At 45.2% G+C, this 26,665-nt stretch overlaps 1 protein-coding gene across 1 annotated transcript in view; it reads left to right on the top strand.

Moving 5' to 3' along the window:
- The window catches only part of IGF2R (insulin like growth factor 2 receptor), a 2,762,372-nt gene that overhangs the window by 2,542,811 nt on the left and 192,896 nt on the right, over positions 1 to 26,665 (top strand). Inside the window, 1 exon segment of the mRNA XM_069606818.1 lies at positions 26,144 to 26,290. Within this exon segment, the coding sequence (XP_069462919.1) occupies positions 26,144 to 26,290 (147 nt within the window).

The following is a 26,665-nucleotide window of genomic DNA, read 5'->3' as shown; positions in this document are numbered from 1 at the left end:
ACAAGAAGGTGGATGCCTGGATGAAGAAAAATGTAGCTTCAGGGAGCATGGCAATGTGTCAAGCTTTGCAATCTGGCTTGGACACGTCCGATTGTCTGGGCAAGGTGATGGGCTCCAGTGCAGGACTCGGACGATTCTCATGGCTGAGGGAGTCTGGTTTTGCACCTGATGTCCAATCCAACTTACTGGACATGCCCTTCGACGGCCAGAGCCTTTTTGGTGTCAAGGCTGGCTACAGCTTAGAAAAACGAACATTTTTGAAGGTGGCTGCAAAATCCTTGAGTGCAGTTACATGTCAGCAACCATCTCAGACTCGGGTTCCAGCGTGGAAGTGATCCTTTTGTTATCATGGATCTATTTGTAAAGAGAAAGAGAGGCCACACAATCTCCAGACAAAGGTTTCCCAAACCTTCCATAGGGAAGGGAGAAAAGGCAAACCAATCCTCCATCCTTGCTTTCATCCCGTCTGGCGCAACAGCAGCAAAAAAGCCTTCCTAATACTCTTCCTTACGCCTCTCTGGTGGGAAGGCATTTAGCCCACTTTTACGAAGAATGGCAAGGCATTACTTCAGACATGTGGGTGAAAAAGATACTTTCCCAGGGATTCTTTCTTCCTTTAATCAGACGCCACCCCAGCTCTCCAACTACTTCCCTAATTCCAAAGGATCCAAACCCGATATTGCAGCAGGTTGTTTCCCTTATGCAAAATGTTGCGATAAAGCGTGTTCCTCTAATGGAAAGGTATTAGGATGGTACTCCCTCTACTATGACGCATAAAAGGCTTGTATCATTATGACACTACCAGACTCAAGACGTTTGTAGTTGGGTAGAGGAAACGTTTGGTTAATTTATTTTACAACAATAGTTTCCTCATTGTGGCATTTCATATATAAAAACATAATAGACAACATAATAGTCACAGTACAAAGACATTTTTCAAGGGTTAATATACAGAGAAAACACACAGACTGGCTTCCTTATTAAGGCATCTGATGACAAATTCTTGATTCGTTTAAAGAAAGGTTTTTCCTCAAAAAAAAATTCAGATTCAAATTAGTTCTTTTTCAGGATGATGTGTTAACGCGTTTCAGCCTATTATTATGGGATAAACCCCATCCTCAAGTGGGTTTTCCCGATGTTTTTTAAAAGGCCTTCGTCAGGACAGATGATAGTTCTTTTTGATAAGCTTGTTAGTCTTCTAACCCTCAATATGACGTATTCTACAAATATTAAAAACAAAAACACTGAGTCAGTGGGCTGGTCAACTTAATTAAAGAAGTGCTGTTGGTCACGGGTGGGTCTAGTCTACTAATCTTATGTTTCTGTAGTAGACTGGAACAGGGACAATTTTCTTACAGTGGTCTCATTGGATGGCGCCGGTTATTTGACTGCTGGATAAACATAGAGAGTATTTCTTTTAGTTATCATATAGATACAATTCTTCTATAGGTGTATCTGCCTAATATCTTGTGGATGGGTCGACATACCTGGTTGGATAGATGCACATCCAACTGTCACTTAGCGTGTCATGATCGCTTTCTTCTCTTCAAGTAGGATTCCTATAGATGGGACAGAGGTCACGTTTACTTTCCCAAATCGCGTTATGCACATGGCGTAACAATAGTCATTTCATTGTTTCTTATCTATCTCAATTGAATGGGAGACCGTTAGTATGGCAGCATCTATATGATGGCCGTATGCTCTCTTATCTGAGCACTATGTCTCTAATTTAGATTTTGACCACTGATTAGTGTTAATTCTGGCCCATATTGATCTTGCCCTTAGGGCTTACCAATATGGCCAGATTGTTATGTCCATAATGGTCAGAATGTTATGTCCATAATTTCTGCGGCTGAATGGGACAAATATCACATGATGTACATAGGAAGTAAAATTTCTGACTTTAAATGTCTTATCTCTACAGTTTCCCGTGAGAGGGGACGATCCTTGTTGTTGCAGGATCTTTTTTTCTTTCTCCAAGATCTTTTTACAGACCTCTGTTTACTTTTCTTATTGTTAAGGTTATATTTTGGGAGCTGCCACTCACTGCCGTTTCTCTATATCGATTTGGGAAAATCTGTTGCGCACTCTGCCGGTACTGAGGAATAGAGATCCTCTTCCCTCGCAGTGAGGCACATCTGATCGCAACCTTACTTATTTTTTTGACGCCCTACGGTTGTAGATTCTGCCGAGTCTATTTTGCGTGGTAGAATGCCATGTTGCGAAAAAACAGCGAGTCATTCACATCTGATTTGCGGAGTGTCTCCGGAGCTGAATTGACATTAATGTGCTACAACCATGAATGGAAGCCAGTCGCAGAACATTACCTCTCTGAGGGTCACGGCTCCACAGATCCTTCCATACTTGATATCCTTGGCAAAGGCTTTTCTCGCGCACGCCTCCATCAAGGTGCATTTGGCGGCTATCACCCGGTAGACCTTTTCTCCAAAGTGAGGGTTATTATGCCCCACTTTGGAGAGCCATAATGATGGTTTTCCCCTTTCCCCCAATATTGGGAAAGATGTGTGCTCCAGGAGGGGTGTCGGTTCCTGGTCACCTGAATTGAAAAAATGTTCTCACTACAGCTACCAGAATCCTTAGAGATTGAAAGAGCAACTAAATTGTTAACAGCTGAAAAGAAACACAGCCTCCCTGATGATTGATTGTGACAAGAAAGCGCTTGGAGGAGAAGAACTAAAGAACAACTGAACTGCAGCACTTGGGTTTTAACCCTGTTAATACTTGCAACTGAACTGCAGCACTTGGGATTCAACCCTGTTAATACTTGGACATTCTTGGGATTTAACCCAGTTACTTTTTGCATCAGGTATATTTTGACTGGGAACTGGAGTGTGTCGATCGCCTTCCTCACTTATTTAAATCGAACTCGTAATTCAGTTCAGTGTTCAATATCCTTAATTAGTATTTCAATTCATTTCGATGTTGAATATATTCCTTTATGAGTTTCAGTTCAGTTCGCTATTCAATGTAGTTTACCTTCAGTTGGAACGTTACTTGCCTGCAGTCCCAGGAGCGCTCCTGTCTTCCTGTGTCCTCACGGTCACCAGCACTTTGGGTTTCCACAGCGGCTGCTCCTGTTGCTTTTCCTCCCCGTTTCCGTAGTGGGGAAGCAGACGCCACCTTTTTTCGGGCACTTTTCAGACTCCCGCTTCACAATAGACATGGAACAGGTATTCCCGGCTGCTTGTTCAGGTCCAGCTGCCTCCGGGTCTCGGTATGGGCTATATGTATATATATCTCTGTCTCCCCCCCCCACCCCCTCTTCTACCAGTCCTGCACCCAACAGCTGCGGCTCCTCTGGGATCAATGCCAGCATCCAGACTCCTGAGTCTCTTCCCACCACATCATATTTTCTCCTTCTCCCGCACTTCTCCTTTTATACACCTGAGCTCTATCAAGAGGCTCAGGTGTGAGGAGTTGGCTCGTCTTGCCTGACCATATTTAACCCAATTAATGGGACATGCCTGACCTTCAGTATTGGATACCTTCATACCCCTCTTCTTCCCAGCACTAGAGTGCTGTTTGTAATAGGAAGTGTGTGTTACTCCCAGTTGCTTCTTCCTCTTCTGAGTACTTGGTGGGTACTTAGAGGGTAAGATAGGGCATGAATGGAAATGGCCCATGACAGCCGAGGGATGTTCAGTCAGTGTTCTTTCGTAAAGGGGGATGCCATGTCTGGCCATTCAATCCTCACTCCCAAATCCCCAAGGACCCTCGACCCAGGTGATCCTCCCTCATTTGTTTACCCACAGGGTCGGGATCGAAAAGCGATGGCCCTTCCCTGGCCATCTGAACAGAAGATCCATGGGGATTAGGAGGGAGAATACCCTCAAGTGTCTCACACCAGCAATACGTTCAACAGTGGCAATGCTCTAAAAAGGACTATTGGGTGCTTGCGTTGCTGGCTTTCGGCCAGATGCTAGAATTTCTTCAAAAACCACTGGGAACGTCCTTTGTTGACTACAATTACATCTAGACATCCTTGAAATGGAAGTTCTGCCATTATTGTGGAATGGGGCAACTGAAAGACTACCTCCATCTCAAATAATAATCAAAGCGCATATTCAAGTTAATTCTTGGTGTGAAAGAAATTAAGATGCCGTAGACCCATCCTGGATCACATGAAAGTTTCGCAGGGAGAAATATTTACAGATCACCTTGCAGATTATTGTAGCACCTCTACAAAAGCAATTTCCTGGCCTCCCAAGCTGTGGAGGATGCCTATTTTCACCTTCCAGCCCACTAGAATTACTGAAAATCCTTGTGGCACAGGCCTACACTAAACATTTTTCTTCTAGCTTTTGGCACAAATTGGCCGTGATGATATTTACCAAAGTTTGGCCCCTGTGGCTGCCCATATTTGAAGATAATGCCACCACTTCCACCCCCAACTGGATATTCGGCCTGTCCGTACCCCTACAAAGTAACAAACTGAGATTTCTTTTTTCCTAACAATAGATATGATGGCCTCACTAGGATTCTAATAAATAACCCCCACCCCACCCAAAGCCAGTAGTGTTCTTAAGCACAGTTTTTGTCACAAATTCCACAATGGTGCTGCTTTCCATTGCGATACCACACAGAACTTTCAGAAGCTCAAAGTCTGGCCTCCAAGAGGGTGACATTGATTTGCATCTACACATCCATATTTCTTCCTGCCTTCCTCTGATCCAAAATTCTAGGTTGCACGTGAGACTGCTACAAGAAAAAGTCGATGCCAGATAGTTGATTTCGTGCAGTTGTGACAAAAGTCAGCTTTTCTTTTGATTTTCATGAAAACCGCTCTTGTTTGAGTGCCAGATGAAACCTGTTTTCGGGACCCCCATTCCAGGATCTGGATTTCATAAAAACAGTGACACCACACAACTGAAATCTACAATCTGCTATGCGACGGAAGGCTAGACATTCTATTAATCACTGATACTAACAGAGAAGCAAAGAGCAGAGGAGTACTCATGGTGGCTTAAAAGAACCACCTAAAAATAACAACTCCACCATTAAACATCCCAAACTTCAAGTTGCTCATCGTAAAACTAGCATCAGACCCCCAAACCAATCAAACGTTTGTACTCCTCTACAGACAGACGACGCTACATTCATAGATACCTTGGCCGTCACCAACATTGCCATTGAACACGACCACCTAATATTGCTTGGAGAGTTCAACATCTGGTTCGTAGAAGAGAACATCAACTCACCCCAAACCCTATCCAACCAACCAGCAACAATGCAACTATGCAAATGCCAAAAAGGGGCAAGGCACACCGCAGGACACACACTGGGTGCAATTTTCAGTAATAAAAAAGCTGGTCGCAGCCACACCACCAATGCAAATCCTTTGAAGTGACTGCCTCATTATACCCTTCGTAGTCCACTCTCTATCTAGAACACTCAATGAGCCCTCTAATAACCCTCCAACCGTGAAAAGAAACTGGAGAAGCATTAACAGTGCAGACCTAAACGTCAAATTAGTGGCAAAACTATGGGCCGGCACCTTAGACGTAACTGGCATAAAAGAGAGAACAGATGCAATCCTAAAATGGATAATGGAAACAATTGGTGACATTGCACCAGAAAAACCTTTCATCCCATCACTTAAGAAATCAATGACAAGATGGTTCACACCCCACCTCACAGTAATAAAAAAATGGAAACTAGAACAAGAATGGAGGAAACCGTACGACTAACACAAAATAAATCCTATATCAAAGACATACCAGACTATACAAAGCGGAAATACTCAAAGCAAAAAATAAATACTACAACGAACGGATCACCAGAGCAGGAAACGCCCAAAAAGAAATGTTCAGCATCATAAATGAGATGACAAACCCATCCAGCTGCAACAACTCAACGATGCCTAAACAAAAAATATGTTGCGACCTCGGCAATCATTTCAAGAAGAAAATCACCAACGTTCAGCAAATCATACTAAGCAGGCAAAATAACCCACACTACCCACCCAGCCAGCCAAATCTGGAGCCAATGACCAGACTAAAAAAACGCCTACCCCCAATCTCAACAGATAAATTCAACAGCCTGGTGAGCAAAAGAGAAAGCAGGCTCACTAGTAGATCCCCGCCCACCGGACGTCTGCAAAAATATCCTCTCCCAGAAAACACTGGCAGAACACTATCTCAATCTTTCTCCTTTCACTAGAAACAGGAACAGTGCCACGAGCATTCAAATCGGCTTGCATCAAACCACTCCTTAAAGACACCAACAGAAACGTGCAAGATCCCACCAACTACCAACCATTTTTAATATCCCATACCCGGCAAAGCTATTGTAAAGTTATGCCTATGAGCAAATCCTGAAATATGTGGAAAACAAAGATCTAATGGATCAGGCACAAGTAGGCTTCAAACCCATGAGAGGAATGGGAACCACCCTATTGTCCATCTGGGAGTACCTGAAGACTAACGCAAACTCCAACACAAATTCAGCTGTAATACTACTCGACCTCTCTAAAATCATTCCTAACAGGACCGAAACAACTCGGCTGGCACCTCTCAAATCAACACCACAAAAAACATGTGGTGTCCCACAGGGCTCTTCACTCACTGCTACTCTTCTATATGTACATGACACGCTAATCTACCTCATCAAAAGACATGGCCTCACCTGCTATAACTTTTGCAGACGACACCCAAATCATCTATAAAATCAATGACAACATAGAGGAAAATACAACCCTAACCTACTCTCTCAAAGAACTAAACCAATGGATGAGGAGCAACAGCCACAAACTCAACCCTGACAAAACTGAAATTATGTTTACACCCAATGACATGGCAAACAATCGGAACTTCCAAGGGTGGCCCGAGCTGTGAAAACCGCCAGAGCCATCCAATGTGGTAAAGAAATCTTAGCATCCTAATAGCCAAAGAACTAACGCTAGAACCACAAGCCAATGCATTAGTTAAGAAATGCTTCTTCCACCTACACACAATCAAGAAAATACTCCATTTATGTCCTTCACACACAGAACGCTTGCCATCATCTCTCTCGTCATGTCAAGAATAGACTACGCCAACAGCATCTACCTGGCAATGCCAGAAGAGACCACATCACACTGGCACTGGGAACACTGCATTGGCTACCAGTCAAAAAGCAAATCATCTTCAAAACCACACAAAGCAATCCATGGCCAAGGAGCGGAATTCATACAGAATACATTCACCATTGAGCTCTGACTGTGAAAACTTCCTTCCTCTTAACCTCTGCGCTGTAGCTTTAAGTATAGCTATATCTGGTGAGGCGAGGTGCGGAGGACCTGCGCGGAATCCTGCAACAAGTCTAGTCACTCACCAGTCAGCCAACTGAAGTCGAGTGGCGAGTGGCATGGGCTCAACACAGACGGACTCCTTCACTTGCACAACATTGCAGAGGCCGACAAAACATGAAGGCAGTGAACTAAAAGACCAAAGAGAAACCCTTGAGCGGACTTGAAGTCTCTTCAGTGCTGCTATACCTGCTGGGAGCCCTTCTTTTCGGATGATCTCGGCTCCGGCGTTCCCTGTATCAGTACCCTCATCGGTACTCCAGCACCGATATTTGGTACTAAACTTGGAGTCCTCACCCGAGAGGGGGCGCCCTCGAAAGCAGTGGGTAAGACTTACATTTCTCTACCTCAGCCTTCCCCGCACTTGTGCGTCCCTCCGTCGCTCTTCTCTTTTTCGATGGTGCTTGAAGAAGAGGGGGCCGAGATGCAGGTTGTTAGGTGGTAGTGGGCAAAACAAACCCTTTTGTCCAGGACTTTGAAAGCGCTGGTTTCAGCGATACCCCCATACCTGTCTTGTGCCTTCGGCAAAATCTCCTGGCTGGGGTGATGCGGGCCTGACTGTTCCCGGGCACAACTGGAATCCCGAAGAGTGTGTTCAAGCGAGAGGGGGGCTGAAAGGGCAGAACCTTTACGAAAGCCCTCCCTTAAACAGAACAGTGAAACAGGACTTAACGGTACAATCTGAATCAAATTGAGGAGCATGAGATTTGAAGGATTCAGGGGGGACTGAGGAAAGGCCCCTGTTTACCGATGGAGCTGGATTTCTTTTCCAACACTCAACATCAAAAGGGCTCAAAAGCTCGACGATACGCCCCTGATAAGAGAAGCAAAGAGCCCATGACAAGAGTAAAAGCAGCGGCCCCGAAGACTGGTTTGCAGTGGAGCTGGTCAGATGTCCAACTTCAAAAGGGGCCGTATGGGCCCAGCTGACAAGTCTAATAAAATTATAATGGACGCCCACCAAACAGGGGACAAAGAACCGACTGACTGCGGGATTTTGGAAGGCCTGGGAGAGTTTGACACCAGCTCCTCTATGCGGGCGGTCGGTTTACAAACCAACCAAAGGGCGACCGCGACAGCCCCAGCACAAAAAAAGACCTTGGCTCAGCTCCTCACACCTCTATACTGACATTAAGCTAGTCGAGGTCAGGCCTAATAAGCAGTTACGTAAAGACTGCACATTGAACAGTGCAAAGGACCGTTCCTGCTCCTGCTTGACCAAAGTGCCACTTAATTCAACTTCTAGAAGTGTTGCCTTAACTCACAACATTACTATACAAAACGAAGAAAGCAACCAGTGGTCTTCAAAGACTTTTTTGACTAACTCAGTCATGATTGACGGAAAAAAAGACACTGCCGAAGAGACATTGAATCTAGGCTGGCCCACATGCCGTGCAGATAGTTTGCGCAGCCTAACATTAAAAGATACTTCATTAGGCAAGGTTAATACTTGCATCAAAGATTCTCAGTCTAACAGCTTTGCAAATCAGACCGGTCCTCCCGAGAGTTCACTCTGCGAACGCCGAACATCAGGCCACCCCAACAAGGAAAAGAAGACGTCAATGAAATCTAGTCATGATCATTTTGCACAGATGTCAGTAGTGACTATAGCAATGTGCCCGTTTATGAAACTCTACGAGGTGATAAATGACGCATTGAAAGACCAGACGACACTGCTTGCCATGCTACACTAAAAAACTATCTATATTGTGGGCTACGTCGCAGCTGGTACACACTTAGTTCGTCTCGCAACGCATATAGACGCCATCAAAGGACAGATTGAGAACAATGACAAGGAGCAAGAAACAATCCGAGCAACGGATGCCCCTGATTAGTTACATTCTCTACTTCTGCCAATGGGCAGAGGAGACTTGGCGGAGGTGGTGTTGATTTCGTTACTAGAACCACCATTATTTAAGCCAACAACGACGGCCCCTTGAAAGGCTTTGCACCTCGGAATTCTGCCATGACACCTGCATGGGAGGGGGCTGTTGTTCCGTCTCCCTCAACAGATAAACCACCTACAAACGTCTTTCCGCTTTTTGTTAGACCAAAAACTGGTATTACTTTAATCTGTAGGTCACCTAAACAACCTAATGCAAACCTGATGGCAAAATGAAAAGACTTTAGAAAGTTGGAAAGAAACTCCATCACAACCAGACATGGTTAGAACCGAAAAGGAAGCCAAGACCAAATTGAAGGATGACGTTCCACTATTTAAGGGAGGCCCTCCGACTGATTCACTCAGAGAGAGGGAGGCTGGGTTTCTAGAATTGATGAAGATGTCATCTCGCTAACAAACTTATCAACTTATTCCGTAGACAACGATATGGGGGGCCTGATCGAAGCGCCAACTAACTTACCTTACCTAAAGCCAGCAGGTCCCTGGGCCACTATACAGGCTCTTGCAACTGCCTCGCCGCCGGGTAGATCATTCCTGACATTGGCTGAAAAAAGACAATAGCAGTAAGGAAACACTCAAACGATAAACTGATCAACTCTATAGACATGGGTCCTCCGGCGCTAGTTGAGGATAAGGAAAGTGCTTCCTTGGCTCTGCCTGCAACTTTAAAGACCCAACAGGCCCCCGAGAGCATGGCTAGAAAAGGGAGTGTACCCAGTTCACTTGAGATCAGCAAATCTTTTCAAACCTAAGACCCGTAACGGAAAAGTGGACAACGTCCCTAAAACACGTCCGTTAGTAAGAACGCTTAGGGATCATTCTGAACATGGCAGAGACCTTATCCGGTATGAAGCTGGAGAGAGTGCTGGACCAAGGTCAGGAATGTATATTAAACAGACATAACATCTTAAAGTTGTGCCACTGTGTACCCCCACTGTGCAGAATCGTATCCAAGGACTTTTCCATAATTGAATTTCCGACAGAATACTGCATGGACCTAGTTTTCCTCCATTTAAACAATTGTTGTGAAGTAGATACTTTTGTCGTCAGCTGCAAGTCTGTTGTCCCTAGGTTTCGACTTAATGAACTTGAGAGGGGCTGCTGCAGGCATCGAGAAAGCCTCAGATTAGGGTAACACATCCAGGACAGCCTTCTTTGAAAAGACCAAAGGCACAAGCACCTAAGTTGACTGGGTGGACATGAACACCGGTCAAAACCTCCCCTCCGAAAAGATATCCTGCAGGTACAAGTTTCTTTGAAACTAATAATTTAGAAAAAAGAGAAAATCTAACTCTGACAATAAACCAGCTGGGAAAAACCACACTGGGCGGAGGGTGGCAATGAAGTCCACAAAACCCTCCAAATGTTTCGGAGGACGTGTTGTGGGCTTGGCTAGCTTCAGCTTTGTCGAATGAAAATATTAGCAGATAGCCATGGAGGAAGGTGGATTCTCTTGACTCTCTCTGGTGTCCTGGAACACAAAAGGGTTTTCTCGTCTGACTGTCAAAGGATATACAGGCTTCGCAGACTCAGACCGTATATACCGGCAAGAAGTATGGTTGCCCAAAAAACCAACAATGGACGGCCTCACATAACCCAGCAATCGCAACTGGTGCAGGATGGCCATTGGCTGGATTACTGACTCTGATAAAATCCGGAGTCAATTTTGAACCATCAAAATTGACCAGTAACGGCCCTTTTGTTCTACCCACCACACTCAAAAATCAATCTAACACTGAAACAGCATTTATTACTTATAATAAACATCTAGCTGTGGTCAATATATACTGGAACCCCATAAAAGTAGGAGTGGAGCAAATGATTGCCAACATTATGGAGGTTATTGATGAGGCTTATAATTTAGAAAAGGCATCAATCATTTTGGGCAGGGACCTAAACCTGCTTTTTGGGGCGGGATATAGAAGACCTTCAGAGGAGGCTTCAATGCACACAATTCGAAACAACAAAGAGGTACCAAGTGGCGTTGATTAATGAAATCTTGCGACTTACACTTGCTAAATGGCCTTTTTGAGAAGGAGAAAAGATGTCATCCTACTTGGCACCGAGGGCATCAATCTTCAATTATAGATTTTGGCCCTCATTACGAGTCCAGCGGTAGCTGTGCCGGTAAATCTGGCAGGCTGCCGCCGGACCCGTAAACAGTTACCGGGACCTGGCTTGCTAGTAACACTGGGGTATTACAACCCCGGCTGCCGGAAAGTCAGGCGCTGGTAACTATGTTGTTACCCATTCCCATAGAGTCCTATAGGACTCTATGGGAGTGGGGACTACTGAAACACTGGCACCGTTAATAATGGTGCCGGTGTTTCACTGAAAGTCTGCGCGTGGGTGCCGTTCCATCCACCAGGGCAGGCCGACGGGAAGGCAACCCGCCCGCAGACTCGTAGTTTGCCAGTCCGGAAACAACGGTGCCGGTAAGCTTACCGGCACCTTTGTTTCCGTACTGGCAAACTTGTAATGATGCCCTTTCTCTTTGCTTCTAGAAACCTGATTAGTGCGATTGAAACCTTCGAAGTTCTCCCCAATGATCAAAGTGACCACAATCTATGCAAAGTGCAATGGTCTGAGGAAGGGGAAGTTCTGAGGCAGAAACATCCTTTTGCTCTTGAGTTTACAAACAAGGGGACCCGACTCAGGATACTTAAGCACGATGTGGAAACCCTGGGCCAAACCCTCAAAGCTCACGCCAAGGCAGTGCACATCTCTGCCCAAACATATATGGTTACCTATGTTCCGTTATTGGCTGTCCATCTGAGAACCAACTTAAAAAAACAACGATAAGACAAGAAACCACTGACATGGCTAAGAAACTGGTAGCTTCCAAAAAGACAGGCTTAAGAGGTGTGGTATCTGTACTGTGAAGGTCTGATCTAAATCTGCCACAGAGGCCATTGATGGACTGAAGACCTACTATAAACATTGGCTGAGAGGACATAAGAAAGAGATGGTCTGGCAAGACACACAAATGATGCTGAGAACCCTAGAGAGAAAAAAACACACAAGAAATGTGGTCTATCGTCAAAATGTACCATTGATAAAGTGGGTATAAGAAGGAAAGTGGATAACTTTGTTTAAGACGCTATATGCAGATCTTCAAATAAACAAAAATCTGCCAGATAACCTACGACCTTGGTCCTTGACGTATGACTGTGAGACGCTGTTTTCTTTCATTCAAAAAGCCAAGCTATCCCATGCTCCTGGACAGTCTTTCAAATATGATGTTGAAGGAAAATCCAGAGCAGTGGGTAATGGTGCCTGACTCAATTTTGAATTTGATTTTTGCTACAAGGACCATTCCCCCCTCATGGAAGGGTGCAATTGTATTCACGATTTTTAAAAGTGGGGACCGAGACGATCCCTCTAGCTACTGGGCAATCGCACTCCTTGACGTTTTGGGGAAACTTTTCACAACCCTTCTACTGCAGAGACTGAAAGAATAGGCATCGCAAAACAGGAGGCTAGACCATCTGTAGCTTGGCTTTGCTAAGGTTTTGGGGACCGCACCACCTGTATTTTTACTCTCACTGTTGAAGAGAAAATTTCTACACACAACTCAGAAATTCTTCCACGCCTTTTGTGGATCTGTCTAAAGCCTTTGACAGTATCAATAGACACCTGCTCTGGGTAAAACTGAGGAGGTAGAACTCCCAGTAGACTTGATAGCCCAAATAAAGGCACTCCACTCTGAAACCTTCTTCAGAGTCTGACTAAATGCATGGGGGGCTCTTAAGTGAAAGGATCAAAGCAGAGTGCGGTGTAATACAAGGCTGTCCCCAGTCTCCATTCCTTTTTAACCTTTACATCTCTGACCCGGCAACATTCATGGAGAAGTGTTGTAGTTTTCATCCAAACGTTGGGGGTGTGGAAATTACCCAACTCCTGTATGCTGATGACTTGGTTCTGCTAGACATGACTCCCATAGGTCTTCCGAGGCAACTGAGACAACTGGAGGAGTAACTCATCAAAACGATTTGACAATTAACATAGAAAATACTAAGATCGTTCAACTCCAGAAGCGCAGAAAGAAAAAGGGAGTCATTTTCATGAAGCTTGGGCCCTAAGACATTGGACTGTGTGGACTCCTTTAAATACCTGGTCATTCAGATCTCCACGAACCGGGCAAAAATGAGAGCACTTACAAACCAAGCTCTTATTTTAAAACTAAGATTTTGTGTATTTTCCCTACAGCTAGTGATGGAATTATATAGGGCATAAGTAGTGCCTACAATAACATATGGCACTGAGGCAATGACGGATATCTCCAGAAAACTGTGGCCAGCACTGGAAGCACGAGTACGTGGTCTGCCAAGGTCCACACCAATCCAAATCATAAGAAGAGAATTGGGGTTAATTTCACTAAAGGTGTCTGTTGAATGGAAATCATTGTCTTTTTTTTAGGAAATACTCAGTCTGACCCAGCACCGATCTTCGCCATCATCAAATCTGAGATATCAAGTGGAACGAACATAGCTGGGTTTGCATAGGACAGAGCTTGTAAAAGCCTTTTCGAAGATCCAGGTGTATTGTGTGAAGATCTTCAGATAAATCCTGATGGAATAAAGAAGCAGCTCTGGAGAAATAAATTGGATTTCCACTTGTGAAGCAGCTAATAAATATAAACTATTTCGGCAGCTTTCAAACTAAACTAGAGCCTACGGCCATACTCCACTCTACATAAATATATTCCCGGATTAATTTTACAGTTCATGACGATCAGGTTTAATTTCTTTCCTACGATGGAGACTATCTTGATCAGGACAGAAAGTAGCACTCAGCAACGTGCATGCAGGTTCCGTAGAAAGGTGGACTCGGAAAATGTACATCATCTTTTCACTGAAGCCCCGATCTAACCGAACGAAGGACCAAGTACTTTGCTCGGTTTGTAGAGCCCACTGCGTCACTGTCAGCAGATGAATGGTGGTCTATGGTCTTCAGAAGTGAACAGGTTGGCCTCACCATTTCAGCAGTAAACTTTATAAAAGAATGTCTGGACCAGAAATGTCCCCCGGTTTAACAATAAACTTAATCCATCATTGATGTTGGAAAACTTGGCTTATAAATTAAAGACTTTTTTGTTCTCTTTTCTTCTCTTCTTGCTATAAGTTTTTGTATTAAACTAAGTGTGCAATAAATAAAATATTAATAGTAATTCACCATCTACAAGCCAGCATGAACACTAAGATCCAGCAACATCTGCCTTGAGCCAAAACAAAATACCCAAAACAAACATTTGGAGGATCAGCATTCTCCTGCATAGCAGCAAAGTTCTGGAATTCTCTACTGAAGGAAATGCGAACAACAAAGGACCACCTCTCCTTCAGGAAACTGTTAAAAACATGGCTCTTTAACAACCCTAAGAGCAGCTCTAAGCGACAAAATCCACTGACTACAAAACTAGTGAAATCAACGAGAATAACACTACCATAAAGATATGCCTTGCTGCAGACATGATCCCAAAGTGGGCAAAGTACTGAGCCTAGCTGTCTCTTTTAGTGGCCAATACCTTGGACCCAAATGTTTTAGAGGGTGAACAGAATGTTGATCTTGGATATGGCTAAAGTATGAAAAAAGAACAAGAAACTTACACATAGGAGCCTCTCCCTGTGATTTTAACCTGCACTGATCCTCTCATGTATTTGGGTCATATGAGAAACCTGAAGGTATTCTCACTCCTAAGCCCCCTGCATCCTCTTCTCAGATGGCCAGGGAAGAGCCATCACTTTTGGATCCCACCCTGGCGGTGGAGGAGTGAGGAAAGATTACTTGGGTGGTGAGTCCTTGGAGATTGAGAGATTGAGAGTGGGGTACCCCTGGGAGAGACATGGTATTCCCCTTCCTCCATCCATCACCAACCTAACCCTGCCTGACCTTTATGGGCAACTACAAGACCTCTCCCATCATTTCCCTACATTTGATAGTACTGGGACGAGGAAGGAGGAGACTGAGAGTAATGAACACTACACCTTCATTTTACCACTCTGCTAGTGGGACGGGGAAGATGCCTACAGAGTACTGTGAGCATCAGGCATGTCCCCTTACTCATGGTTAGGTATGTACAATTGGGCATCCACACCTGCAACCTGTCGGGGGGCTGCATGTGTATAAAGAGAGACCAATGAAGCAGAGAAGTGAGCAACAGGGAGGCCTGTGTAGGAGAGACCAGGGGACCTTTCCGTGAGGAGGCAACCCTGGTGGGACCTGAAGAGTAGCCAGGACGCTGGCCGACATCCTGAGGTGTGGGAGCCTCCTTGACGGTGATTGAGCTGCTGGGGCTGCAACCAAACGAGTGAGAGAGAAATGACGCCGTCCACGTCCACCCAGCAGCAACAAAGTTCTTGGCATGTTCAGAATTCCAACCAGCATGTGAGCAGGGCTTGCAGAGTTTGGAGCGCAAGCCTGGGAAAAACAAGAAGGCCGTAAGAGCCACCGGAACAAGATGCCAAAGACCGATGAGTGCTGGGGGAAGCCACACTGAAGCCAGGGCGCTCCGGGCGGGCTGCGTTCAAGTAAGGAAGCGGAGTATGAATGAAAGGTTCACACCGAGATGAGTGATGAATATTGAATACCGAACTGAATGAAAGTTTAAAACTGTGCTAAACTATATACATTGAATACCAAACTGATTGAAGACCTCAAATTGAAACATGTTGAATACTGAGCTGAAATATAACTTGATACACAAAGCAAATTGCTAATTAAGGCCCAAAAGGAAAATACCCATATGAAAGAAACCTTTGTGGAAAAGAGCAAGTGTGAAGGAGAGGTGGGACATGAACAAGACCACTGCAAAGTGAATCTTGTGAACAGATACAGTGCGGCAAGGCCAACGACTGACAAGATGTGTTTGATATATTATGGCAAAGCCAAGAGGCTAATTAGGAAAAGCCGAAAGAGTATAAGAAGAGTATAAAACTGCATATAAAGTCAAGAAGCCGACCAGAAGGAACGAAATAAATGAAAACGTGTACACAGAGGCAAGTGCAGAGAAACATGTGTGGGCTGAAGAGCCTAGGGGTCATGGTTGCATGACCTGTGATGGGTGAACCATGTGGTCTGTCAACTGCATCTAGTCCACTGAGCCCTACATTGTGAAAGACAAAGACATTGTGAACCCAGCCAAGAAGGAGCACTACAAGTGAGCTGGTGATGCAAATCGGAAGGAGGGATAGGTTGACCCAAAGTTAAGCTGAAGTTTAAAGACCAAAACACACATTGGTTGCTACGTTGAAAACTTGGGGAAGGGAACCCTGGGACCTCATGAACTACAATACCGCCTTGAGGACAGGACCTCAAGAATTAGTTTGAACTGTGTTACTTTGAACTCGTGGAAAGGAACCCTGAGACGTTTGTGGAAATGTTTGAACTTGACCAAGGTAAATCCTGAGATCTTTTTATGGAACTTTCTTGAACTTGGGGAAGGGAAGCTGAACGAGAAGCTAAGAGCAACTCTTTGACTCAGACTTTCCTTACTTTCGTTCAGGTAGGAGCCCAACTTAGCATAGGGCTAGTTTGGCCTTCAACCATCCTGTCGTTTGTTAATATCTTTTGTTTGAACTTTGTCTTTCTGTCTTGCTTCATGATGCCTTCAGAGTCGATAGTAAACATCACGCCACATACGAATGCCTGATCTGAGGAGGTAATGATGCATCTTGTAATGCACGTGAGATAGCATTTTGCAAGTAAAAACCTGTTTTCATAGTTAAAACAATATATACAATAATACATTACCACCTTCATATTATAACTGTGTAGATCACCTGCTTCAACCCCTAGATAGGCTGATAGATTTGTTGGGACCTATCTGTGTACTGAGTTTAGCTGTATGCTGGGGGTAGAAAATGAGTTGAACTAAGCAATATTCTGGGTATAAGAAATATGTTAAAATTGGCTGTAATTTAGGAATAGGAAAGATTCTGAATATAGCCATACTCTGGGGGTAGGAAATGTGTTGAACTTAGATGGGTTATAGGGGTAGTACATTGAGATGGATTCTGAGGGTAGTTAATGAGTTGAACCTAGATGGATTTCTGGGGGTAGAAAATGTATTGCATCTAGATGGATTGCAGGGGTGGGAAATGTGTTGCATGTCTCAAACTGTACTCAATATTCTGCAGACTCTCCAACCAACCCTAAACTAAACACAACCCTACCACTACCGCACCACAATCCGCACACACCCACAACACCCAACATGAAACAAAAAGCACACAGACCACTCAAAGCACCCACGCCCAATCATACCTCAACATCACATGACGGCTACCAACAAAAACGCACCAACTCTCTGTGACCGCTTTCTCCAAACTGAAACTGCCAACAGCACACCAAAGCTCTCTTGCCCTTCTCCCTCTCAATCCCACTTACAGGCCCACCCCAACGCTCCTATTGCAGATCCAGCTGGGCGTCAAGAGACCACACAGGTGGCAGCAGTGTGCGGTACAAAACTACGTATCATAACATAACCAGATACATGCACAGAAGTTTGAGAAGCTTATCTAGGGGGCTTAAACGCCAAAGGGCTTTGTGGGCCCTGAGCCAAACAACTATACATCTGTGTCCTAGAATTTTGAGCCATCCATTGGACCCTAAAATCATTCTTGCCTCCCCTTCAAAACAAAGCAGTCTGAAATGTTATGGACAACACCACCACCATGTTTTACATAAGTAAACACATTGTGCGTTGCTCCAAGATTTTGTCAGCCTGAGCGCCTTCACTCTGGAAGTAAGACAGGTTTCCAGGACACCACAGCAGACACTGAGCAGAGCCCGCTTAGCGTACCCAGAGTGAGAATTGAAGCAAGATGTAGTTGACTAGATCGTCAGGACATAGCGCAAATCCTCGGTGGGCATCTTTGCCAGATCGGAGAATACCAAATGTAAAATGTTTGCCACTAAGTAGCATTGCCCCATTCAGTCTGAAGGAAGATTTCTTGTTCCCATGGCTGGGAATACTCATTTATGCTTTCTCTCATCTTTCGCCGATAGCATGCGTGCTCAACACAGTTCTTCTACAGCCATGACGGAATGTCCTAGTGGCCCCTGCCTGTGTCGGACCTTTGGCATTTGTGCCAAGAGGATCCAGTGTCTTTACCGGACCTATTAGCTTAGCAGCAAGGCCACATTCTTCATCACTACCCAGCTTCTTTCAACTTGAGGGCGTGGCTCCTGAATTCTGCAAGTTTAGAAACCTAACCATACCTCAGGGATGTTCTTGTTTCAGCAATGGCCCCTTCTGTTTTCGCACTACAATGAAATAGAAAAGGTTTTGGTGTTGATAACTTGTACAGGGAGCTTCCTCCTGTTACCTGCCTGCCACTTTAACCTTTGACATATTTACTAGGTCTGGTATGATATGGCATTTATAACGCGCCTATACAGAAGTGTTTCAAGGCGCGACGAGGCAAGGCAGTGGGAACAAGAGGAAGACGGACAGCGATCTTACTAGGCCAGGTGACATTGAGGTCGCGCAAATGCAGGGGAAGGGGGAAGAGGAAAGGTGCAGAGGGGAGGGGGCAGTGCAGAACATGGGATCTACCGCAAAAAATAAATAAGCAGTAAGTAAAGGATGCAGCCAGCTGGTGGCAAGTGCATGGTTAAGTGCAGACATCAGGTGTCAAGTGCTGGTAGGGGACTGTAGAGATGCAGAAAACAGTTCTCAAGCGCAGCAGTTGCCAGGGAGGCAGTGCAGGTGTGCAACTGGCAGGGGAGGGGAACTGGGCCCAAGATCAGAGGGTAACCAGGTGACCAGTGCAGTTTCAGTTTCAGCCAGGAGTTCAGCAGGGGAGAGGAGGAGAGAAAGCAGAAGCAAAGAGGAAGGTTTTGAGGTGCTTACGGAACCGGAGATGGCTCTCCTCAAGTTTCAGGGAGGCTGTTCCAGAGGGAGGCCCTAGCCGAAGAAAGGGATCTACCACCAACTTGTTGCTTGGAGAAGCGACTGACCCTGAGGGAGTTGGAGGCGGGTGAGCAAATAGCTGGAGAAGGAAGATATTTAGGAAGAGAGCGTTGAAGGTTTTGAGGTCCCAGGCCCCAGAAGGTCTTGTGGACAATGCAGAGGGTTTTGAACTTAATCCTCGGGGCCACTGGGTGCCAGTGCAGAGATTTTAGTCCTGGAGAGACATGATCCATGGGCTTGAGGCCAAGGGCAAGTCTTGCAGTCCTGTTCTGGATAAGTGGCAGAGGGCGGAGAGTAGAAGCGGGCAGATTTAGGAAGAGGCTGTTGCAGTAGTCCAGCATAGAGAGAAACCAGAGCTCTGGAGACAGTGAGCTTCTGGGAGAAGGAGAGGAAAGAATACTCTAAGGAGGTGCAACTGGTAGTGTGACTTCTTAGAGACGTCAGAGATGTGAGGAGAGAAGGAGAGTGTGGAGCCTCACAAGTGGGAGCAGGAAGAGGGCCAAGAGAGGCCGGCCAGAGAGTGACAGGAAAGGAGGGAGTAGGTGTGTCGATGAGGAGAATCTGTCTTGCTGGCATTAAGCGGAGATCTTTGGCGACACACCACTCCTGGATAGCAGACAGACAGTCCTAGATGAGAGAAGGAGAAGTAGTGGCGGAAGGAAGCCTGTAAATAAGCTGAGTGATATCTGCATAGCACTGAAAGGTGGGGCAGAGAGCGGCAGTGTGGTAGGCAAGAAGTGCCAGGTATTGGTTGAACAGCCAGGGAGAGAGGTTAAACCCCTAGGAAACACCACATGTAGAGATAGAGATAGAGGAGAGGAAGGACCCAAGTTGGACCTGGGAGTGTCGATCAGAGAGGAAAGAGGTCAGCCAAGCCAGCGCCTGATCGGTGATACCCAGGTTATCACGGAGACGGTTGAGCAGGCTGGCATGGTTGATTGTGTCAAAGGCAGAAGAGAGATCAAGTAAGATGAGGACACAGGGGGTGTTGGAATCAAGGTTGGAGATCAGGTCTTAACAGATGTTCAGGAGAGCTGTCTCCGTGCTTCTCGCAGCTCTGAAGCCAGACTGATGGTCATGGAGACTACCAATGGATTCAGTGTGAAGATTAAACTGGGAGATGGCCAGCTTTTCCAGGAGTTTGGCCTGGAAATGAGTGATGGAGATTGGGCGATAGTTAGCCAGGCAGAAAGGGTCGGCAGAGGGTTTCTTAAGAAGGGGATGCACAAGGGAGTGCTTCAGGGGGGAGGGGAAGACACCAGTGGTGAAGGAGTGGTTGCAGAAGTCAGCCAGAGCAGGGGCCAAGGTGTCAATGTGGTCCTTGATGGTACAGGGGTAAACCTGTTTTGATGAGATTTTCATAGATCGGACTTGTCTAGAAACCTCGTCTGGGGAGAACAGGGGAAAGGCAGAGAAGGAGGGAGGAGAGGTGGCAGAAGAAGGGCCAGAATAAGAGCAGGGAGTAGAGGGTGCCGGGGGAGAGGAAGAGAGAGAGAGAGAGGACAGGATGCGTTTTAGAGATGAAATAGGGAAGCCAGGGCCATGCAAAGGGTTTGGGATGGGACAGGAGGGGTAAAAACTGCAACAGGATTGGCCATCTCCTTGCAGATTTTAAAGAGTTCGGCCGAGTTGTTGCGTGCCGCAGAGGCGCGGACTTGGATGTGGGCTCTCTTCTTGGTGCGGACAGAGAGCCAGTATTGCCTTTGGAGCAGGCGGCAGGCCACTTTGTCAGAGGATGTACCAGAAGCACGCCATATCCTCTCAGCCACCCTGCACTTGCTTTTAAGGGTGGTGAGGTCTGAGTCGTGCCAGGAGTTGCACTTGGCTTTGGGCTTCAAGTGGATCCTCATGACGGGCAAGAACAGCGAGAGCATCAGATATAGCAGAGTGGAGCATGGAGAGAGCTGTGTAAGGGTGTGAGTCAGCCAAAGGGGGAGTGGGTGGTGAGAAAGTGGCAGCGAAAGCCTCAGCTGACACACGCTTCATGGGTCGAATAACCGAGAAGGTAGGTGGCAGTGCTGGAGCTGCCGTGGCCTGAGGGGTGGAGAGAGTGAGCTGAGAGCAAAGGAGAAAGTGGTCACTCCAGGAGAAAGGAGTGGTGAGAGAGGTAGGGAGGGGGAAGGTCTGTAGGGATCGGAACATTGAGTGTGCCCTGCAGAATGAGTCGGGCCAGAGGGGAGGATAGAGTATGTGAGAGAGAGTCGCAGAGGTTGTGAAAGAGTCCAGAGGAAGGACAGGAAGCATCCAGGTGGATGTTAAAGTTTCCAAGAAGGAGGAGTTTGAGTGGTCGAGACCATGGAGGGAAGAGGAGAGGTCTGCTCACTCAGAGAGGAAGGAGGAGATCTGACCAGGTGGCCGATAGATAGTAGCCACATTAAGGGAATGGCTAGGAGAGAGAGAGAGAGAGAGAGCCTGCAGACGAGGCATTCCAAAGAGGAGTAAGCCTGTGTAGAAATGACAGAGGCAGGAATCCACTCGGGGAAGATAAGGGCTACAACCCCCTCCGGAATAGTTGGACCTGGGCACGGAGAGGATCTTGTAGCCTTCAGGGAGGAGAGTGTCAAAGCTCGTGACAGAGCTGCCGTGAGCCATGTCTCGGTCAGACCAAGGACATGAAGGTCAAGTTCTTCCAGGAGGTGGCAGATGTCAGAGGAGTATTTGACCACTGAGCGAGAGGTAAGAGTGGCAATATGGAGAAGGTTGCCGTCCTTGAAAGACTTGCGGGGAGGGGTACAAATCAGAGGTACGCCCTGCGGAGGTGCAGAAGAAGCCTGGGGGGGGGGTGGGCAGAAGAGGATGGTGGAGAGGGCAAGGTAGCCAAGGAGGAGACAGCAGGGGAGGCAAGGAAGCCGTGGAGGGAAGAGAGAGGACAGCAGGAGAAGAAAGGAAATTGATGAGGTGCGGCAAGCGTCTATCAAAGAGGAGAAGATTGGCCTGAGGGCCTTGGACCAACACGGTACCATTCAGGTAAACATTTATGATGACCTTAGAGGAGTCGAAGGAGGCCAGGAGGGTCTCCCACCGAGTGCCAGCATTAATGGGACAAGAAGAGAGAGGAGAAAGCACAGAAACCATATGAAGAGTCCATAGGTTCGGCGAAGGAACGACAAAGAGAATATCAGTGAGGGTTTTCTTAGAGACGGCACTGGTATAGGTGTCAGCGATAGGGAGGCCTGGGTTAGAGACCAGGATGTCCTTTTTAAACTTCTTCCTACCAGATTTAGTGAGGAGAGCAGGATAGTCGATAGAGAAGCAGTTAGAAAAGATAGGAGAGACAGAGAGCACCATAGTGTAGGTGGGGAGAGGAAAGAAAAGGGGGGGTGGGTGAGGGAGGCGAGAACACTAGGGAAGGACGCAGGGAGGGGCGCAAGCAGACGAGATAGAGATGAGACAATAGTGACAATTTGACAAGACTATAGGGCTCAGACAATGGTAGAAAGTTTGCTAGATGAATGCTTTGCTAAGAAGTCAACCACAGAATGGCACTACCTTATCAGTGCAATTTTAAATACCGGAGAAAACACACCCAAGTCTGAGAGTTCTGTATAAGGGGGAAAAATGCCTAAGTTTCACAATGCAATTTTAAGTACTTTCACAATGCAATTTTAAATAATTTCACAATGCAATTTTAAATACCAGAGAAAACACACCCAAGTCTGAGAGTCATGTACAAGGGGAAAAACGTGGTGAAATATTATCTAGATTACTCTTCAATCAAAGTACACTTGGCACCAATCTCTTGTTTTAGTAGCAAGTCAGATTATCCATTGTTATGTATCCAAAGACTCCTCAATTAGTTAATTTGCCTTCTGCATTAATTTGATAGGATGACCTATTAGCTTTGATAGCCAAGGCATTCCGTTTTGTTGATAAAATGGCTCTGGCATGGGGCGCGGGATACTGTGCTCTCGAAATTAATCTGTCTTCCTTTCAATTCGATGCATGGTACCAAGGTTACATTTGATGTATTTTTAAACACCAATACGGAGGGTTGATAAAATACCCTCACTGGAAGTTAACTAACCATTCCACAAGGCCTAGGAATTCCTATGGACCAACCTGAAATTTGTGTCTACAATTTCTATGCCTTTGCATCTTAACCAGCCAATTATACTGCCAACATTTTGGACATTCCTTCCACACCAGCTGAGAGATCTTGTCTCACACTCAACTGAAAAAAGAACTTTGTGGTATTAGGTTGAGTGTACAAAAGCAACTGACAATCATTTCAGTGGTTCGTGATTTTTGGCCCCAGCTCAATCAACCTATGTTGCAAGAAACCCGAAAGGCCCCATCTGGGAAGGCATAGGGCCCACTCTGAGAGCTGTGGCCCTTGATCGTCTTACTTGCAAGTTTCTTGTTGGATGATGTATGTAGGGCAGAGATTTTGAAGGTTACCCATACCTTCACCAACTTTTAAATCAACAAGTGAGCCAAGGACGAGTCGAGATTTGAACATAGTCCTACACAGATTGTTTTCACAAGGTGAGCCTCATTTCATTCCTGCTCCCTATGTGAATAGTTTTCATTGTTAACCTCTTGTTAATGTGTTCAGCGTCACATGAATCTGTGAAAGATCCAGAGCTGGGGGAGGAATTGCTTATCTGTAACTATCCTTTAGCAGTCGTATCTTTCATAAACACACATGCAACCTCACCACTCACCACTATGCACGCTCTATGCATTACCAGAACCTGAAGATCGCCCCTAAGGGTAGCGCTTAAGGGCTGATTACTCAGTTGCCAAGCAGAAAAAGTAATGAAATGCGGTGAATAGAGCACTAAAGTGAATGTGTTTTTTGGTGCCTTTAAACTGCCCTGTTAATGTACTGAAAATTCCCAGCCTCACTATGTGGAGTATTGAACACCATGTGAATCTATGAAAGATACCAATACAGGAGAACTGTAGTTACTTATACATATCGTTCTCTTAATACCCCCTCTGCCAAATGGTTTGCATCCTCCCCAGATTTAATATCCATAGGATTCAATCATGGCCTGAACTCTCACGCTAACAAGAGTTTGTGTTATGGAAAGAATCTGTCCAATGTGTATATTGATACATTTGCAACACTGAAATGCCTATGTTGGATAATAGTTTACACAACAATGACATGGCTAGACAACGTATTGTATAGAATGCTTGTCTTTTTATTTACCACCGACATTTCACAAGTCTGTTTTTGTTCTATCTTCATAAAACAAGATGAAAAACAAGCCTAGACCCACTGTAAAATCGAGTTTGTCTACTCCTCCATGAAACATCCATGAATGAAATAGTGCATTTTAAAGGTTAATTACTCAATTGCTTTTGTCATTGAAAGTTACAATACCTAAAATGCTGCTAAAAATACATCCTGCATCTCTGTTCTATATTCTGTGGCCTTTGATTCACCTTTGTGGTAGTGCATTTTGTAACTGTATATGATACATTTATCTTCCCACCTCAAGCAACTTTGTATCAAAGAGGTTTTGTTCCGATATGCTCAAATCAGAGACCCGTGCCCCCATGTAAAGTCCACGTGCACCACCAAATGTTGCTGTCGCTTGTCCACGTCCATGAGAAAAATGTTAAATGTTTTCTGTGTTCAATGTACAACACCAGTGTTGGCCTAACAATGATGCATTGTACATTACCTGATCACCCATCCTCTGACCGGAATGAATAGGTTCTCATCTCATCGACCATTTTTGATATGGTGCAAGCAAATTGATTACAAAAATGCACATATATTTGCAGAGGGATTTCAAGATATAGGAACTTCCTCTGTTTTTTCTTTTGTAGGGAACTAAACGTGATTGTAAACCTTCCTGGTTTGTGTTGCCACACAAACTTGAACATCATTGAATTAAGTATTTATTTAAGAATTCCTTCAATGGATAGAGCTTTTGATGTGGTGGAATGAATTTGAGATTAGAAATGTAATGGAATTAAGGTGCATTGCCAGCGCTGTGTTTAAGTCCCTGGGGTACTCAGATGCTGTGCCTTAAACATGGATGTGCTTTTGCCAAGCTAAGGGTTAAGAATCTCTATCCAAAAGGTGATGTGAATCAAGCTGTAGATAAGGCACTAGCCTGCAACAAACTACCAACATGCTTTGTGGCACAAGCATCACTGAATGTTTAAAGGGGAGAAGCTGGATTTGTGAGCATGTTTTATGGCAGGGGGAGTTGGTTTGGGACTTAGCTGAACAGGCAGTATCGGGAACAGAAGGAGATATGGAAAAGAAAATGAAAGGAAATAACCACATATGTATTTGATTATATTGACCAGTAGGCTGCAGCAACTCTGACCAAAAAGTGCTAGTACCTTTCTTTGACTTACACAATGGGATTGGTCTACAAAGAACAAACTGCAGACGTGAACCTATGTCCGAATGGGCCACTCCTGCCCCAATGTAGGTCACTTATATTTACAGGCAACACAAATAAGGAGCCTAAAGAAAAAAATAAAAACCTAATCTGATGATCCTGAAATTCCTAGAAGCCAGGCTCAGGTTGAAGCCATTTTCCAGGTGAGCTGTTATCCCACAGACAGATACCCACACACCACACCATTTTGATCCCCATAACAGCAAGTAGGAAGCACGTACAAGGGACCTCTTCATAGCCCCGAGTGTGCATGTCAGGGTATGGGTGCCTACACGTACTTTAGGTTTATATATCCACACCCACCTGGACCATGTTGGGATTAAGCAGATGTAGAAGAAGAGGGCATTTTCAGGCAGCGGTTCGAAAGCAACTCCCTCTAGTAGCATTTTCCTAAATTCCCAAAATGTATCTTCCTAGTCTTGCAGCAGATTGGATGCTTGATAGGATGAACAGGATTTATATCCTGTGGAGAAGCACAGAGTAAGTTTGCCGATGGACCTAGGTGGCCTGCTGCCCTCCTTTCCCTAATATTGCTGATCCCCCTATGCACAGTTTATTTTGTCCCGTAACTGCAAGCATGAATATATCTGTAAATGTATTACTTGTTGTTGATGGACACTTTTGTGTATTTCTATACATGTACATTTTAGCTTTAATGAAGAAAAGTGCGAATATCATGTTCTTTGGGAATCCCGAGCAGCTTGTGCCGTGAAGCCAGAAGAGGTTACCGTTGTGAATGGAGCAGTGATTAACCCCAGCAATGGAAAAAATGTCAGTTTAGGAGACATTTATTTCAAGTAAGTGTTATAAATGTTTTTTAGCAAGAAATTCAAGTAAGGCATGTAGCCAAACTGAATTTGTTTCATCCACATCAGTAAGTTGTCTCTATTTTCAGACTGTTGCTTAGTTGGAAAGAGGCACACTTGGGTAAATTGCTCAACCTGTAAATAGAATTAAAGAGTTAACAAAGGTAACTCTTAGTAAGTGAAATTCTATGTGTTGGACCAATGGGCTGTAGTACTGCCAAATCAATTGTCAGTTTCTCCATTTGTTCCTGATATTGTTCCTCCCATCAAGGAAAACTCACCCCACACCATATGTTTTTGAAGAGTAAGAAGGGGCAGACTGTTTTTCAATTGTAATGCATTGAAACAAACAGATAAAATGTCCCC

The sequence above is a fragment of the Ambystoma mexicanum genome, chromosome 4p (assembly GCF_040938575.1).
Source record: "Ambystoma mexicanum isolate Mex_15411 chromosome 4p, UKY_AmexF1_1, whole genome shotgun sequence".
In the NCBI taxonomy this organism is placed as follows: Eukaryota; Metazoa; Chordata; class Amphibia; order Caudata; family Ambystomatidae; genus Ambystoma; species Ambystoma mexicanum.
The sequence above is the reverse complement of the archived record's forward strand: the minus strand, read 5'-3'. Positions and strand labels throughout refer to the sequence as shown.